Raw genomic sequence first — 18,116 nt, forward strand, 5'->3', positions numbered from 1 at the left:
CTAGTTCCCGAGTACAAGCCTCCGGCCTGCCTTGCGTGTTGTGCCCTTCGCCTGTGCCACAGACCTTGGACTGCTGCCTTACTCCGCTCCTGGGTCGTGTTTGGGCCTAGACTGAGTCTCTGGCTGGTTTGGGCACCTGAAGCCCCGCTATCTTTGCTGAGCAGTTTAGGAAGTCTTTCGTCTTCGTGTCACTGGGGCCCCTGACATGACAGCACCCTCGAGTGCCCATGAAAAGAAGCTGGATGATCCAAGTGCCTAGTTCTCAACAGGATTGCAAGCAGAAGGCCACGGGTTCAATCCCCAGCATCTCCAGGTACGGTCTTGCCTCAAATCCTGCAGAGCTGCTGCCGGTCAGTGTAGACCATGGGTAGGCAAACTAAGGCCCGGGGGCCGGATCCGGCCCAATTGCCTTCTAAATCTGGCCTGTGGATGGTCTGGGAATTATTCTTTTTTTTTATATGAGTAGAATGTGTCCTTTTATTTAAAATGCATCTTGGGGTTTTTTGTGGCCCCTTCCTGGTGTTTTTACATGAGTAGAATATGTGCTTTTATTTAAAATGCATCTCTGGGTTATTTGTAAGGCATAGGAATTCATTAATTCCCCCCCCCAAAAAAATATATATATAGTCCGGCCCCCCCACAAGGTCTGAGGGACAGTGGACCGGCCCCCTGCTGGAAAAGTTTGCTGACCCCTGGTGTAGACAATATGGGGCTAGATGAGTCCAACGGTCCGATGGCAGCGCAGGTTTCTGCAGGGCCTTTTAAAAGTGTGCCATTGCTATTAAACAAAAACAAAGTAAATGCCAGTTGGCTTTTTTCAGTTGCCTAGGGTTGCCGTATTCCGAGCAGCAAAAATCCGGACAGAAAAGTTGATGAGCTTTTTTGGCAAAATCACACACACACACACACTTGATGTTTTTGAGCTGTCTTTAAGGAAAATCAGCAAAAAACAACGCTGCCGACCTGGGTTGCCATGCGCCCAGATTTTCCTGGACATTTTGCAGATTTCTGCCAGGACACTGCAGTATTCCAGATATGTCCGGGAAATTCCAGATGTATGGCCACCCTACAGTAGCCTGATCAGGAATTCTGGATTCTGCTGAATTTGCTGGGTCCCAATGCTGGATTCTTTAACAGAATGTGGTTTTACTTGTCAGAGCACTAAAAAAGAAGCAGCAGCTGGCTGGCAGCCCACCCTGATCTAGAACTCCTTACAACAATCATTTTTGTCTTTTTTTCCCCTTGTTGCCTCTTGACACGGAGAGTTCCCACTTCCTTAACTCATGCTGATAGTAGTGCCAATAAAACCGGGTCTGGTATTTTAATAGCTGCATTCAATCAAAGCACATTTCTACATGGACATTAAAAAAAAAGGCATAACCATTCACAGAGCCACATTTTAAGGCTGAAGGGTAGGCACTGGTTCATTTTTATTTTGCTTTGCTTGTGATTTCTTAATTGAATTGACTTGTAAGTCAACTTTTGCAAAGTTTGTCTTCAGGGTCAGCTCCATGTTTGAGGGGCATCTGGGCAAAGTGGTCTCTGGTGATCTCGCACGAGACTTTCCTCGTGTTGGTGGTGGCAGCATTGTGCCTGATGTAGTGTCACTCCAGGGCATCGTGGGAAATTAAAATTGAAGTTCTCAGACCCAGCTTGGAGTACCAAGGGTCAGTGTCAGCATATTGGTGAGTCCTGCAGGAACCCTGGCACCTGCCCTCAGATGCCAAGTAGTTATGCTGAATCTCATACCCCACAAGTGTCCCAGAAAAAAAAGGACATCCCATTTTTCTCTGCAAGAACATGGCAACCTGTTTGGCTGCTGTGATATCTCATGACTTCGCACTGAGATCTTGCCCTGAAAAAATGCGCTGGGGGGGGGCATCATCTCACGTGGCATCTCCAAACAATGATTTTTGGGAGCTGTTACAGCACGGACCCAATAACAGCACATATTTCAGACTCCATGATATTGCATGGGTCACGTGATTTGGGAGCACAGATGGAAAGAATCACATTCCCAGTTTTGGTACTCAGTAAGTTGGAGGGCATGGGAACTGCTTGTGTTGTTTGGCTCAAGTAAGAGCCAAAGGTTATGTTTATCCTAGCTGATAACCCCGTTCAGACATTAACTTACCTTGAGTTCGATATACACGAGACCTAGGCCTGCTCAAACCACACCTCCTCTCTTATTTTCATGGCATACCACAATCAAAGACTTCCTGGGTGAATTAACTATAGTTTTCCATACCACCTTTTTGATGTCTGTAGGGGCGTTCTTGCTCTATAGCACAACTAAAGCGGGACATTTGTGGCCAAGAAAAGTTTGTAGATTATCATAAGCAAGTTATGGGATGCACACTGATTGGGAATGAAGTGGTAGGTCTGCCCAGAAACCTTTGCAGGCATAAACAAGTACTGAAAGCAGGATCACATATAACTGCCCTGAAACCATCATAAATACACAATAAAAAAGGACATCATGGGGGTCCTTCACATGTCTGTTCATCCCCTTGCATATGCATATGCTGGACTTCAGCCACCGTCTTGTAAATGCTTTAAATGCCTCCCTTGGTTATTCATTGGGACAGGATTTACAATGCTCCAGCTGTGGGGAGGACTTCTTATATTACTGTATTCATATGGTTAAAATACCAGCATCCCAAGAATACCTTTAAGGACAGAAGTGGACTTTTAGCTTATCTAAAGTCTTTCCTGCTGACACACGTAAAAATAATAACATTAATAATTCTTAACACTTGCCTTCTCCCTCTTTAGCTGGTTTTGCTCAAGAGTTTTTTTGGAGCAGCTTTGAGTTTAGCCATAAATATAATTTCCAAATCCTGGCTTCGGGTAAGATGATCCGAGACACCATTCCAGTGTCACAAAGATTTTGTTGCCCATCTACAAAGAAACAAACATTTCTTGGAAGGCGACAAGCGGGAGCTCTGTTTGTGTCCATTCCCTGAGGGCAACCCAGTAATCAGTAAGGCGTTATTTTTAGGAAAATGAGATCCAATGCAGATATCAGTTCCCCTTAAAGCTACTTTTGGGCCTGCACTATTTATCTATTTTGGTGCCACTTCTGATGGCAGCACTTGCAGAGGCCCCCTCAGCTTCCATCAGAAGGACTGGCCCAAATGCCTGCAGAAGAATGATGAGCAACAGTTCGTTTCGAGGCCCAATTCAAGGTGCTCATGTTAGTTTTTAAAGCACGTAATGACTTGGGCTCCAAAGATCTGAAAGACCGGCTTCTTCTCTACAGAAGAAACTTTATTTTTACCAATCTCCTCATTTGGGGAAAGTTTGCTCTTTTGAAGTCAAAAATGGCCATGTTGGGTTTGCTTGGTGATTGGTTGTTTGTTTACATGTATGGTTTTCCCAGTAGTGATGTATGGAAGTGAAAGCTGGACCATAAAGAAGGCTGATCGCCGAAGAATTGATGCTTTTGAATTATGGTGCTGGAGAAGACTCTTGAGAGTCCCATGGACTGCAAGAAGATCCAACCTATCCATTCTGAAGGAAATCAGCCCTGAGTGCTCACTGGAAGGACAGGTCGTGAAGCTGAGACTCCAATACTTTGGCCACCTCATGAGAAGAGAAGACTCCCTGGAAAAGACCCTGATGTTGGGAAAGATGGAGGGCACAAGGAGAAGGGGACGACAGAGAACGAGATGGTTGGATAGTGTTCTTGAAGCTACCAGCATGAGTTGGACCAAACTGCAGGAGGCAGTGGAAGACAGGAGTGCCTGGCGTGCTCTGGTCCATGGGGTCACGAAGAGTCGGACACAACTAAACGACTAAACAACAAAAACAACAAAATGTTTAGTTTAATACCACCATGGTCATTGCACTCATGGTTGGCTTGACAACACCTACATCTTGCAGCAGGTACTGAGCACCACTCAAGATTAGGTCCAGGGTTTCTGCCATGGCTAATTGCTCTTGGGCAGAGTCAAATGGAATATCTAGAAATTATACCTCTTTGTCATGACTAGAACACATATGTAGCCAGTCTATGTGCAGGAAGCCTTGTTCCCAGAGTTGCTCAGGAATTCCAAGAAACCAACAAATCAGTACAGTTTTGAAATCAGTGGCTAAGGTCAGTTTTGATCAGGTTCATTCCACCACCATCTTGATTCAAAATGGTGTCCTGCTATATCCAAACACAGACAGAAAATGGCTCTTTGATCTCAGCAACCATCACCAAAAAAATTGGTTTTGATATCTTAATAGGTGTCCAAATGAACGGATAAACACACAGCTTTCCAAAATATATAATGCAAGTGGATGTCACTTGGCTGGCAAAAGCTGTAAAATTTTCTTCCATCTGGTAACATGGAAGCTTACCTTTCAGCAGAATCCGCCTGAAACACCTATCTTGGAAAGCGTTGCAGCTTCAATTAAAGGCTCCTTTTCTTTCCATGACCCTGATGCCTATATTCTGAAATTCCACATGGCAGTATTTTCACTGTGAAGAAACATCTTTCCTTTCTGACACACCAACTTCCTTGTGAACTGGCCGTTCTCACTTTGGATATGTTCACAGATACAATGGAAGTTCCATCATCAGGCCATCCTGAAGTGACTGAAGAGGCAGGGGGTTCTTTTCAGTGCCAGGAAATGTAACATTATTGTTGTCTCTGAATTGGTGCTCTCGCAAGCTGTTAAATCCTTGGCCCCAAATTAAAAAGAGAGACAGAGAAGTATAGAATTATTTCTTTTATTCCTGGGCCAGGAGGGAAGACGGGAGGGAAGAAAATATATCAAAAGAAACGAACACAGTTACACAACCCTTTCTCACCTACTATCAAGCCTCATCTCTGTTAGCAAAAATATCATGTTACCTTTTTTGTGTCTTTCATTGTGTGGGACCAACAAAAGTACAAACACTGAAATCTGCTATGGTGGATATCAAATGTTCCAGCCGGACAGGGTAATTTTGTGATCACTGAAAGAAGAAAGTTAGAGCAGAGTGTTCACTAACTGCTACACAACTGTGTGAGACAATACATTATACTGAGGTGACTCGACACCACAGGACCCTTGCAGACTTCCTTTTTTTTTGTTGTGCGTTTATGATGATTCGTGCTCGTGATGGTATTGGGGCGGTTATATGAGATCCTGCTTTCATCACTGTTCGAGACTGCAGAAGTTTTGATTTGAACATATTTCCAATCAGCGTATTACCCTGAAGTAATGCTGAAAACCTGTAACTTCTTAGGTCTCTATGTGCATCAGTTCCGGGTAATTTTTATCCTGCTTCTGCTGCACTGTATTTTGAGAGTGCCCCTGCAGACAGCAATAATATGGTGACACGGTGGGAACATCACACAACTAATAATGCAGAATGTTGGACGGGTGGTCTGGTGTAAGTCCATCACTTTTTGCATCAGTTACATGTTGCAGAATGCACCTGCAAAAAAAAGAGCAGTTTGGAGAGAGCCAGAATGTCATCAAACACTACGTAAGCAATTTGCAAACTTTCTACATTCAGGAAAAAACTTTCCCATTAACCGCTGACGAACCGCTGTATATTTGTTGAATTGCCTTTTTCCCATATAGCCATCCCAGATGGGGGATCTCTTCTTTTTCCATCAGCTCTGTTCATCATTATACCATCTGTATGGCATTGCAAAGCTGGTGTTTCTGCTCTTGTGGCTATTAAAGCAAAGGTGCGACAGACTGGCTGTTGAAAGTGACCTGAGATGAGGCAAGCACGGCTCATCCATTCTCACATTAATAATAATTGAAGGCGCCTTTTTGAAATTTCATGTGGGTGGTGTTTTTTTTTTTTAATTTGCATATATATATATAGGAATATAAATACTTAGATTTACTTTTATTATTATCCCAAAATTATTATTTGACGTTAAAAGTATGGGAAGAGTATGGGATTTTTCTGTTGGCTGAAAGGGGGCATGGGTTAGAAAAGGCTAAGAAACAGCGCTCCAGCAGAACGAGTGCACTGGATACTGCCCGATATATTTTACCCATGTACACACAAAAGCATTTTGCGTGTCTACGTAAAACGTTAACGGTGAATGGTTCCAAAATGAAAACGGAAACCTGACATAAAGGCCGGAGGTCTGTGCAGCTTGTGATTCCTGTTACTCAACCTGATGGTGAATCCATACAGTTTATGGATTCTCTAGCGAATCCATGCCTGACCCCAGTGGATTCCATTTGGCTTCGTGGCTCATAAATGGCACAGGCTTTCTCTAAAATTCTATTTTGACTGACGTCCTGCATCCCTAACCCCATTTGCTACATTGGTTTTCAAAGGGCTTAAAGAACCAAGTACGTTTTATCAGGGTGCGGTGGCCTTCTGTTAGGGCTAAGCGTGGGACCTCTGTACCACGGACCCAAGAGGGGCTTTGAAGGCCCTGCCCATTAGCTGGTTGACCACCTGATCGCATGGGCAGTTTGTGCATCCGTAAGCTGCGTTGGTCAGATGCTCGGGTGCAGGATAGGTGCAAACCAGTTCAGGCTGCAATCCTACATGCACTTACATAGGAGCGGTCCGTGTTGACCTGAGTGAAGCTTACTTCTGAGTAGACGCCACTGGGATGTCACTGTTAATTGTCCCCTTTGGAAGTGATCAAGCCTTACTGAATCTGAGTTGGAAAGTGATACGGTGCCAAGCGCAGGGGCTCGAGGCAAATGATGACATATTCAAAGCTGTTTGGGGACGGAACTTCCGTTATCCCCGCTCTGTTTCAAGAACATGACGCTGTTCCAGCAGCAGACTGGAAGGAGGCGCATGTTGCAAATACCGGGTCTTAGCAGCAGCCCAAAGCGGCTGAGGGTGATGACGGGAATGGGATATAGAGGTTGGCGCAGGGAGATGGGGCCTTGATACATCTCTATAGCAAAAAGGATCACTCCTCCTCCTCCTCCTCAGCCCTGTGCCTTTTAAATTTAAAACGGGCCCTGCCAAAATGCAATCCGATTTATTTACAGCCGGGACAGAATCTGTGGCCTCTTGACTTCCTAAGAACACGGCTAGCGACCAGGGCATATCAGGAAAGGCCTGGGATTCTGTTCCCTCTTCAGAAGCGAAAAGAAAAGCCCCAGAGGTTCCCCTCCTTCCTCTTTGCAAGTCCTTTGCACTCCCTCCACCGATGACTGATATATAAATGCAACGATATCAAATGGGCTGGTCCCATTTCACAAGCACGCCCTGGCTGCCTTACATCTTGGCCCAAGATGCGAATCTCACAAGATACTCTGCAGTGATTTACGGGTGACTCTCAATTTGTCACCGGCTGTTGCAGGAATTAAGGCTGTGTTTTGCATGCTAAAGCCTTGCTTATTTTTCTGTTCTTTCTTAATCTATTTGAATAACACTACCAGGGTGCTGTTTCGTCTGGAGCATTTCCCATTCAAATAGTTATTGCTTCACTTTCTTCGCTCTTTCATGTTGCCACAGATGTGGCAGATCTGTGTTGTTTGCATGTTCCCTGTGTCGTGTTGCAGACCAAGCCATGGCACAAGATTTAGGTAACAGTTTTGTAGACTCCTTTGGGGAAGGGACGCAGTCGTAATTGCTGCAAACGCTTGTTCTTTCTTTCTGCTGGCGCTATTGTTGTCTTTTTCTCCTTGCAACATTATTTTTTCATTTCATTTCTATAACACTTTATATTTTTTAAGAACAAAAATATCAAAGAAGTTTACAGCCTACATTAAATCATCAAATAAAACACCCCAAAATAAAACTCTCCCCCCACAACCTCACAATGCCTGTGATAGCAACGTCCCATACCAGATGTAACCTATGGATAGGACTCTGAACTGAAAACAGAGATGTTTTATGTACCTTTGTTATCCATGAAAATCATTCAATAAAAAGAATTTTAAAAATACAATATATACATTCAAAGCAACAGAAGAAGAAACTAAAATATAACCTTTTGCACAGAACGCATCTGCTGCAGTTGCTGCCGCTGCCAGTGATTGTAAGTCAACAGCCATGCTCAGGAACACACAGCCATCATCTTCCAGAAAATCAGGTGAGTTGAGTGTGATGCTACTTCTTGCTATTCTAATTTTGCCCCAGGAGTGCTTTGGGCCTTCTTGTTGTAAGTAGTAGTTGTGGAGCGGTTGGGAGAGCAAACTTCCTTTGGGCCTGGTATTCAAAGAGGATGTGGCAGATGCCAGGAGGGCAGTTCTCAGAAGTGTGCCCACTCTTAACACCTGGTCTTTCAATAGCAAATATGACATCGTTGACTGTGATGGTCTTCCAGGACTTCAAGAGTCTGCTGACAACAGCTTCACAGTTGTCAAAGGGATATTCCCACATGCCAAAGAAGAACATAGGCTGCCAACTCAGATTTTATTCTATAAGCAATGGACGCTAGAGTGTTTGGGGGTTTCCCCCCTACGTAGTCCACTCACAGTTTAGATCTGTCACAAAAAAATTCGCCCCTGAAAAGCTGCTTCTTGAGAAACCCGTATCATTCAGAAAATAAAAGCTCATTGCAGGTTAATTCTGTGCTATCCCGCAGTTTGAGAACAGATGTATGTGGTGCCAGCCATCAGGAGGGTGATTATCCAGACCTGTCCAATTGACACTCTACCAAGACCTGTAATAGGCACTTCCTTCTTCATTTCTCAAGTCAGGAGGAAAATGCATGGATATCTTAATGAAGGCAAGGGTTTTCAGATATGTTGTGAAGTTACTACATCTACCCTTATGGGTGGCATGATCTAGCATGTTGAGGATGAGCATGGATCATTCCAGATTGAGAGAGACGACATTTTTTATGTTACAAATGGGTTTACTGCGTAAGCAGCCTTGGATTAGCCTCTTTTGCTCTTCTGCAAGAAAACAGGTGGCCTGTCGAGAAGCTAAGCCAAGAGAGGTGAGAAATAGAAGAAATCTATACTGCGATAAATGCACGGAGGGTGATGTTCTGCTGGTGATTGTAATAATGAAGGTCACATCCACACTATGCCCTTAAAGCACTATTATATACCACTTCACGAATCGCGACTTCCTCCAAGAATCCTGAGAACCGTGGTGCGAATTGTTAGGAGACCTTGAACCAACTATAGCTTGCAGGATTATTTGGGGGGAAGCCATGGCTCTTAAAAAGTCTTACAACAGTGCTTTAAATATAGTGCGGATGTTTGCCGGATTTTTCGATGGGTTTCAGTTATACACAATTTCGCCAACACGCATAGTGACTCGGAACGTAACCCGGGGAGTGGGGAGCTGCCTGTACTTTTGTGAAACATTTTCCCACAGGACACATGTGCACGAGGAACCCTAGGCGAATTGTTAAGCGAACCCCCGGCCGTTACGGAAGATTATGAGGCATCTCCCAGGATACTCAGTAAATTGACTTGGGAACAAGACAAGCCTTTTAGGTCTGGCCATAACTCTGTGATGGCTCATGTGGTCTGCCTGCAGATGACTGCGTGTTAACTCCCTGCCATCTCTCGGGTAGCAGCTAGAGCAGATAATACTGATCTAAATGGTCCAGTGCTCAGCCAATTAAGCTGCTATGTCATAGTTCCTAACTATATTTCGTGTTATGGGAAGAGATTCTCCAAACAACTCCAGTCTGACTGTGGTATGAGTTAACACATTCCAGTAAGTCTTAACCTTAAAGGTAAAGGTAAAGGGACCCCTGACCATTAGGTCCTGTCGTTGCCGACTCTGGGGTTGCAGCGCTCATCTCACTTTATTGGCTGAGGGAGCCAGCGTACAGCTTCCGGGTCATGTGGCCAGCATGACTAAGCCACTTCTGGCGAACCAGAGCAGTGCACCGAAACGCCGTTTACCTTCCTGCTGGAGCGGTACCTATTTATCTACTTGCATGTGCTTTCAAACTGCTAGGTTGCCAGGAGCAGGGGCCGAGCAATGGGAGCTCACCCCGTCACGGGGATTCGAACCGCCGACCTTCTGGTCGGCAAGTCCTAGGCTCTGTGGTTTAACCCACAGTGCCACCTGCATGCCTGGTCTTAACCTTAGGAGGTTTTTTATTTTGTTTTATTAATCATACACTTGAACCACCCTCTCCAGTGGATTGAACCCAGGGGTGGGGAACATGTGGCCCTTGAGATGTTGTTAGGATTCCCAACTCCCATCAGCCTCAGCCCGCATGGCCAGTGGTCAGGGATGATGGGCGTTGTAGTCAAATAATAGTTTAGCCAACCCTGATTGAGCCAAACTTCACAACAGAAGGTTTAAACTTGTCTGGCCCACAGTGTTAGATTATCCAAACGATAGGGTTGCATCCCACACAGGCAACCTTGGAGTGTTATAAAATGGGATTTGCAATTAGATTTGTTTTAAAAAGAATATACATAAATATGAATCTCCTAGAAAGACATTTAGGTAATGCAAAGTTTGCGTATTTGCCCTGTCCAAATCCCACCAAATTCATTTCTTTCTTTTTTTAATAAAAAAAATTGCCCAACAAAATGAAAGTCAGGCTAGTTATAGCTTCTGCTAATAGCTGTCATGGTGACTGGTCCTGTATGCATACTTTGAACAGGTGTAAACAATACTTGTGGTGGTAACCCACTGTGTCAGAAATGGGACCTGGGCGTTCAACTAAGGGTGTATATTTAAGATCACTTAATTGAACTTCTGCATATTGTCTCTCTGCAGTCTGGTATGACCCCCAAAGTGTTAGGATACTTAAAATACCACTGTGTCCTTCTGAGAATTTGCCTCTTAAGCCAGTCCCATTAGAATTTATTGGATTTTTGTATTTTTATCTGGAAACGATAGGAGGAGACATTGATATATGTCTTTCTGCCATCCGTTTCCCACAAGGACTAAAAAGAAAAAAAGAGAAAAAGGCAGTGTACCTTATTTTATGATCAAGGGGTCATTCATCTAGAGCTGCTTTAAAGCCACAGTAGACTTTTTGCCAATCGCTAATAGAAACTAAATAAACACAGCCAAAACAGTGTCATCTATCTGTGGGTGAGTAATTATGAAGGATTCCTCTTTAAATAGATGTTTAAGTAAATATAGAAATATCGTTTTACAAATGCTGGCTCAAGACGAGAGGCTTGCTGGACTGCACAGCAAGGGCACTCTGGTGTGTGTGTGTGTGTGTGTGTGTGTGTGTGTGTGTCTGAGTGTGAATAAGAGGCCCAATTTACATGTTATCGACATGGTGCAACAAACAAACAAACTCCCATCTCCCTGTGGTCAGGCTCCATGCCACATTTGTTATGGGCCTCCAGGCAAGATGCCTTCAGTTGGCTGTCTCTCTTTCTGACCCACTAGGGCCTCCTACAAAGTCAGAGCACATCCAATGTCCTTTGTGATTGCACAGCTGAGGGTCAGCAATCTTTTTGGGCCAGTGGGCGCATTTGGGAATTTGGAGAAAGCCGGTGAGTGCCGGTCACTAAACGGTTGCCGTGTCTGTCTCGCCAGTGTGGTGCATGCTCTAGTTATCTCCCGCTTGAACTACTGCAATGCGCTCTACATGGGGCTACCTTTGAAGGTGCCCCGGAAACTACAACTAATCCAGAATGCGGCAGCTAGACTGGTGACTGGGAGTGGCCGCCGGGACCACATAACACCGGTCTTGAAAGACCTATATTGGCTCTCAGTGCGTTTCCGAGCACAACTCAAAGTGTTGGTGCTGACCTTTAAAGCCCTAAACAGCCTTGGCCCAGTATACCTGAAGGAGCGTCTTCACTCCCATCGTTCTGCCCGGACACTGAGGTCCAGCTCCGAGGGCTTTCTGGTGCTTCCCTCACTGCGACAAGCCAAGTTACAGGGACCCAGGCAGAGGGCCTTCTCAGTAGTGGCACCTGTCCTGTGGAATGCCCTCCCATCAGATGTCAAGGAGATAAACAACTACCTGACGTTTAGAAGACATCTGAAGGCAGCCCTGTTTAGGGAAGTTTTTAATGACTGATGCTTTAATGTATTTTTAATCTCTGTTGGAAGCTGCCCAGAGTGGCTGGGGAACCCCAGCCAGATGGGCGTGGTACAAATAATAAGTTGTTGTTGTTGTTATGCCATAATACAAAATGGCTGGAGTGGGGTCACGGCATATTGCAAGATGGCTGCCACACCGGAAAGAGCAGAAAATGAGGCAGAACCACAAAATAGCGCAAGCGTGCCCTCCTATGAACCGTCTGCACCGATGTTGGGGGGAAAGGACCTATATCAGCCACTATTCCACGCACTCACAGAGAGTAGTTCTTCAGAACAGAAGAGACGCATGTGAGCATGTTGAAAGGGGCTCGTTCAATATCGAAAGAACTGATCAGGAAGAGCAAGCCGTCTTTTATGCATTGTAGAATAACCTCCCCAGAAACAAGCCTTCTGGGCCATGGTCTCCCTTTGCACTTGGCTTGGCTAGATCGGAGGCTATGCACGCTGTGTATGACCTTCCCAGAACCCATCTCCGCTCAAAGTGAGAGCCTCTCGCTGTTGCATAACATGAGACACAGCCAGGTCAGAAAATCAGATTCAGCCGATCTTGGTAATCTTAGTTGGTAGGCCTTAGCAAATGGTCAGCCTTGTGGGCTGCTAGGAGCAGCAATGACTGCTTGTTGTGGGTCACATATTTCTTTTCCTTTTTTATTATTTTGTTTATGCATTTTTACAACTTACATATACATCATACAGCATTCATCATTATCTCTTATCCTCGGACTTCCCATTCCATCTCTCCATGGCATTCTAGGTAGTCTTTTGTCGGCTTTATAATCTATTATTCCACCCATTTTCATCTCAAATCATCTTTTATTTAATGTTATCTGCTGCTCATGTGTTCATTCCTACTTGTAGGTTAAATTGACTATTATACCTTCTAAGATACTCTTAAAAGCACTTCTACTCGTCTCTTATCCGTGACTCATTCTTATTTCTTAGTTATAGTTACTAATTCTGTGTATTCTGTCAATTTATTCTGTCACATTTCTTTCATGGGTACATCTTTTTCTTTCCTTTGTTGTTGTTGTGTGTTTTTTGCGTATACTACTCTAGCTGTGGCAGTCGCATTTAAAAAAAGAGATTGGGTGCATCTTTCGGAATACCATCACTTGTTATCCTTAACAGAAATGCCTCGGGTCTTTTGGGAAATGTGATCTTAAGGATCTTTTCTAATTTTGTATGAATCATCATCTCCCGGTATTCACTAGTATATTTACATGACCACCACATACGGATTAGGGTTTCCTCTACCTTGTGGAACTTCCAGCATAGATTTGACCCTTTTCTGTACATTTTCACCAGTTTGCTGGGTGTCAAGTACCGCCAATACATCGTCTTTTGCAATTTTTCCTTAATAAGGTAGCCCATTTAATCATTGCCGCCTTTACCATTTCGTCTTTAGTCTCCCACTCCCAATAGCAGTTTAATTCCCCCCCCCCCCATTCCAACCTCACACCTCCATAGGACCACGGCCTGGCAGATAATGTTGCCAAATACCCCGCACCAGACACACACACACATGTACACGCACACAGACACATTGATTGGTGCTTTTATGAGATTGCTGCACTTAAGAGGCTAGTTGCACAGAAGCTGGTTTTCAGGAGCCGGTGCTCTGCCTAGATACTCTGCAAATTGAGTCTTAATCAGCTTGATTAATTAGCACATAGCAGATGTGCTTTTTATCTCCCCACGAACTCCTCACTCCTGTTTTATAAATGCACCATCGGTGACTGATACACTGCATGCCTTTTATTGTCATGATTTCAGCACCTCCATTCATTAACAAGAAATTCATTAGGGGTTTTCACATTGTCTGAGAATCTTAATTTCTCAGGTGGGGGTGGAAGGGGAGGTGAAAATCTTTGTGACATGACAAGCTTGTGCAATGTGAAGAAATGCCGTAATGTGCTTCCTTGCGCTTACATCCCGTCTGCTTATGGCTGTTAATGATCCAATAACTCCTTTTTGCAAGCGTAAGGGTGTTAACCAAGTAGCCTTTTCTGGCTTGAGGCCAGCACAGGTAAATTTGTTCTCCCTGTAAGTTTGTAAATTCACCGAAACCCAGAAATGTGAATTTACATATTTATTTCAAGTACTTAATATTGGAGCAGGATGCCAGCCGGTGGCAGAGGACAGAGTGACTCCAGGAGACATAGGTGTAAAAACACCAAACGGAAAAACGAAGACTTTATTACTAAACAAATAAACACAAGCTCTAGTGGATGTTATTCCTGCAGGCAAGGCAACAAAACTCAGCTTTTTTCCTTTATAGCAACGGTCACCTGCAGCCAATTAATCCCAGAAACTTCTTAAAGGTATACACACATGTTTCTGTGCCGAATGTCCTCTAACACCCCCTCTCATTCAAACAGAAACAATAGTATTTTAAACAGAAAAGAACATATTTACATACCACACACTGCAACTCCCAACTTTGTTACCAGTCGTGTATGTTTTTCAAGGGTTAACGCTTTTGTAAATACATCCGCCACATTTTGTGTACTTTCACAATACTTCAGCATTATCTGATTCTGTTTTACATTTTCAGCTACATTTTGGTATTTAATTTCTAAATGCTTTGATTTGTTTCTAAACAGGTCAGATCCAGACAAGGTTATTACGGCTTGATTATCTTCCATAACTTGAATAGGATAATTACACTCTACGTCTATATCCTTGAGGATCTGAACATAAAATTTTACTTCATTACATAATTCCGACAATGCACAGTATTCGGCTTCAGTTGATGATGTGGCCACTATAGTTTGTTTTTTGGATTTCCATCCTACTAAAGAATCTCCAAATTGAAATACCATTCCAGAAATTGATTTTTTATCAGGCAGGTTGGCCCAATCGCTGTCCACGTAACACTGCAATTTTGTGGACCCTGAAGATGGTAATTTTAAACAATAATCAAGTGTTTGCTTTAGATACCGGAAAATACGTTTTAAACCTTTCCAGGCGTTTTCTGTAGGACAGCTTACTAGTCTGCTTAGTATTCCAATTGCATAACTCAAATCTGGTCTGCTCCACAATGAAATGTATAATAAACTTCCAATTATTGAATGGTACATTTCAGGATTTACAGGTTCTGTGCATTTTTCTTCATTTTTGAAAAAACCTATTTCCATTGGGGTTTTTATTCCCTTGCAGTTTTGCATATTGTTTCTTTCAAGTAACTCCACTATTTTGTCTTTTTGACTCAACAAAAAACTTCCATCGTTTGTTCTTTGAATTTCTAAACCGAGATAATTTTTTACTGGCCCCAAATCTCTTACTTTAAATTCCTTTCTTAGTTGTTCTGCAAATTTTTTCACTTGCTTGTCACCTTTTGTAGAGTAAAGCAAATCATCAACATAACACAAACACAATTCTTGTTTATCACCCTTTCCTTTAGTGTATAAGCAGTTATCAGCTAAGCTTCTTTTAAAACCAAGATTTTTTAAAGCATTATCAAGACATTCGTTCCAATTTCTAGCTGACTGTTTGAGCCCATAAATTGCTTTGTTCAGCCTATATACAGAATTCTGTTCTCCTGCCTCAAAACCTGGCGCTTGATTCATAAAAATTTCTTCTTGCAGATTTGCGTTAAGATAAGCTGTTTCAATATCAAAATGGTTTACCTTAAACCCACGTTGTGCTGCAAGAGCTAACAATAAGCGTACACTTTCACTCCTTGCAGTAGGAGAAAAGGTTTCATCAAAGCTTTCACCTTTTCTTTGAGTAAAGCCTTGTGCTACCAGTCTGGCTTTGTACTTAACATCACCACCTGCCAAGTGTTTTATTTTATACACCCATCTACAGCCCACTGCCTTTTTTCCTTCTGGCAATGGCTCAATGGTAAAGACATCGTGTTCTGCTAAAGATTTCATTTCTGCCTTCATTGCATTTTTCCACCTTACTATTTCCTGGTGTGGTAACTTTAAAACTTCCTCATAATCACAAGGTTCCTTTTTCACATCAACAGTTTTAGCTTCTTGTATAGTAAACCTTTCTGGAGGTACCCCCTTATTGCTTCTTTGTGACCTTCTAACTTGAACACTCTCCCCCTCTGAACTATCTTCCCCTTCTGATTCATCCTGCTCAGGAGAAATTGGTTCAGCTTTAGGAGATTGTGTACTGGGATCCTCACCCCCTGAATCCTCATCACTGTCACTTTCAGAACTTTCTTTAATTTGTGGCTTATCTTCCTCAGATTTCACAAATTTATCTGTATTATCAGAATATAACATAACTTCTGAATTTCCATGTAAACGAACCCAACCATCTTGCTCACAAAACTCTGCATGTCTTGATATTACAACTCTGCCACGCCCTAGTGCAAAACGATACCCCTTTGACCAAGTTTGATAGCCAACAAACCTAAGTTTCTTTGCCTTGGGCTCACCTTTCCTTCTCTGTCCTTTTGGGATGTGAACCCAAGCCCAGCAACCAAAAGTTTTAACATGGTCCAAAAAGGGTTTTTTTCCATAAAGCAAAAAATGAGGGGTGTTGTTTATGGTAGAATGAAACAATCTGTTCTGTATGTAGTTAGCACACAGAATTCCTTCTCCCCAATACTTCCTGGATAGGCCAGAATCACATAGCATTGAATCTAACATTGTTTGTAAAGATCTTATCTTGCGTTCTGCAACTGAATTTTCTTCAGGTGAAAAAGGACACGATTTACGGTGACAAATACCACGCTTTTTCAACCAAACTTGGAGGGCTTCAGACATGAACTCGCCTCCACGGTCACTTTGTAACTGGGTAACTTTGTAAGGAAACTGCCTTTCTATATAGTTGATCCAATTCTTAATCAGTTGACCAGTTTCACTTTTGTGTTTTAACAAATATACCCAAGTATACCGGCTATAATCATCCACAAGAACCAAAAAAAACTTTGCTCCTCCTTCAGACTCTGCAAATGGCCCACAAAGGTCTGAATGTACTAAAGCAAATGGCCTCTTGCTAATTCTAGTACTTTCAGGGTAAGACCCTCGCTTACTTTTAGACTCCATGCAGGTATTGCAGTCTAGAAAAACTGAACATTTTTTCATTTTAATTCCCTTGCTTAATTCTGGCATTTTTGCAATACTGCGGAAATTGGCATGCCCCAAACGACGATGCCACAGATGCTGGCACTCATCATGCAAGGCTCTATTACAGGCTTTAACACATGCCCCAGACTCACTTACTAGCTGGTCTTTCAAAACAAACAAACCATTTTGTAGCGACGCTGTAACCACTTTTCCAGCTTTCTCTATTCTACAGCCTGAACCAGAAAAGGTTACTTTAAATCCCTGCTTAACAAGACTTGTAACTGAAAGCAAATTATTTTCTAAGCTTGGTACACATAAAACATTGGTAAACTTGGTACTTAAACAGTTGATATTCACACTACCCTTTCCAGCTGACTCATGCGCTGTTCCATCAGCTAGTACTACATTTACAGATTTACAAGGCTGCTTTTCTACAAGGGTTTGTGCAGACTTGACAAAAATGTTTGTTGCTGCTGAGTCTAAAATCCAGTCTTGTCCAACGTCGTGACTGGTGCCTCGAACTGCTGCAGAAACATACTGGATTCTATTCTTCCTGTTTCCTCGCTTCCCAGCAAACGCAGGCCGCCCTTGTCTTGTATTTTCTCCCACAGACACAGTGCACTGTCATACTAAATGCTTGGTTGACCCACAACGATAGCATCTTCTAACTGTGAACGCTGCTTCCTCTCTGTGGTCTACAACCTCTTTAGGATGCCGCTCCTCATCAGTTGCATATCTTTTACTGGACTGCCTCCCATTTCTGGAGTTACGGTGAGGGGTTGTGGCCTTCCTCTCATGGCGTCTTTCCTCCTCATCAAGCAAACGGCCAGTTAAGAAATGCATTGTTAATTGGCTTTCTGGGATTGCTTCCAGAGTCATCACTAAATTGTCCCATGACTCAGGAAGTGAAGACAGCACAATATAAACTTTTCCCTGTTCAGAAAAATGTTCCCCAAGTTCATTTAACTGTGAAAATAAATCACGCATTCTTTGAAGATGTGTTGAAACACATTTACCCTCACTTAGTCTGGCTCGGTACAGAGCTCTCATTAGAGTAATTTTGCTGCCAGCAGTGTCTCTAATATGTATTGCTCTCAGTGCTTGCCAAACCTCACTTGCTGTTTCAAGGTCTCGCACATGAGATAACTGAGACTTCTCTAAACTCAGAATTAAATTGG

At 43.2% G+C, this 18,116-nt stretch overlaps 1 protein-coding gene across 1 annotated transcript in view; it reads left to right on the forward strand.

Moving 5' to 3' along the window:
• Positions 1–206: 206 nt before the first annotated feature.
• Positions 207–18,116, forward strand: part of SMAD7 (SMAD family member 7) — a 109,572-nt gene continuing 91,662 nt past the window's right edge. The window contains exons 1-2 of the mRNA XM_081929871.1: positions 207–313; positions 7,919–8,009. Coding sequence (XP_081785997.1) covers positions 7,970–8,009 — 40 coding nt within the window. The 5' untranslated portion in view covers positions 207–313; positions 7,919–7,969. The remainder of the gene's footprint in view (positions 314–7,918; positions 8,010–18,116) is intronic.

The sequence above is a fragment of the Podarcis melisellensis genome, assembly GCF_964234715.1.
Source record: "Podarcis melisellensis genome assembly, chromosome: 11".
Taxonomy (NCBI): Eukaryota; Metazoa; Chordata; class Lepidosauria; order Squamata; family Lacertidae; genus Podarcis; species Podarcis melisellensis.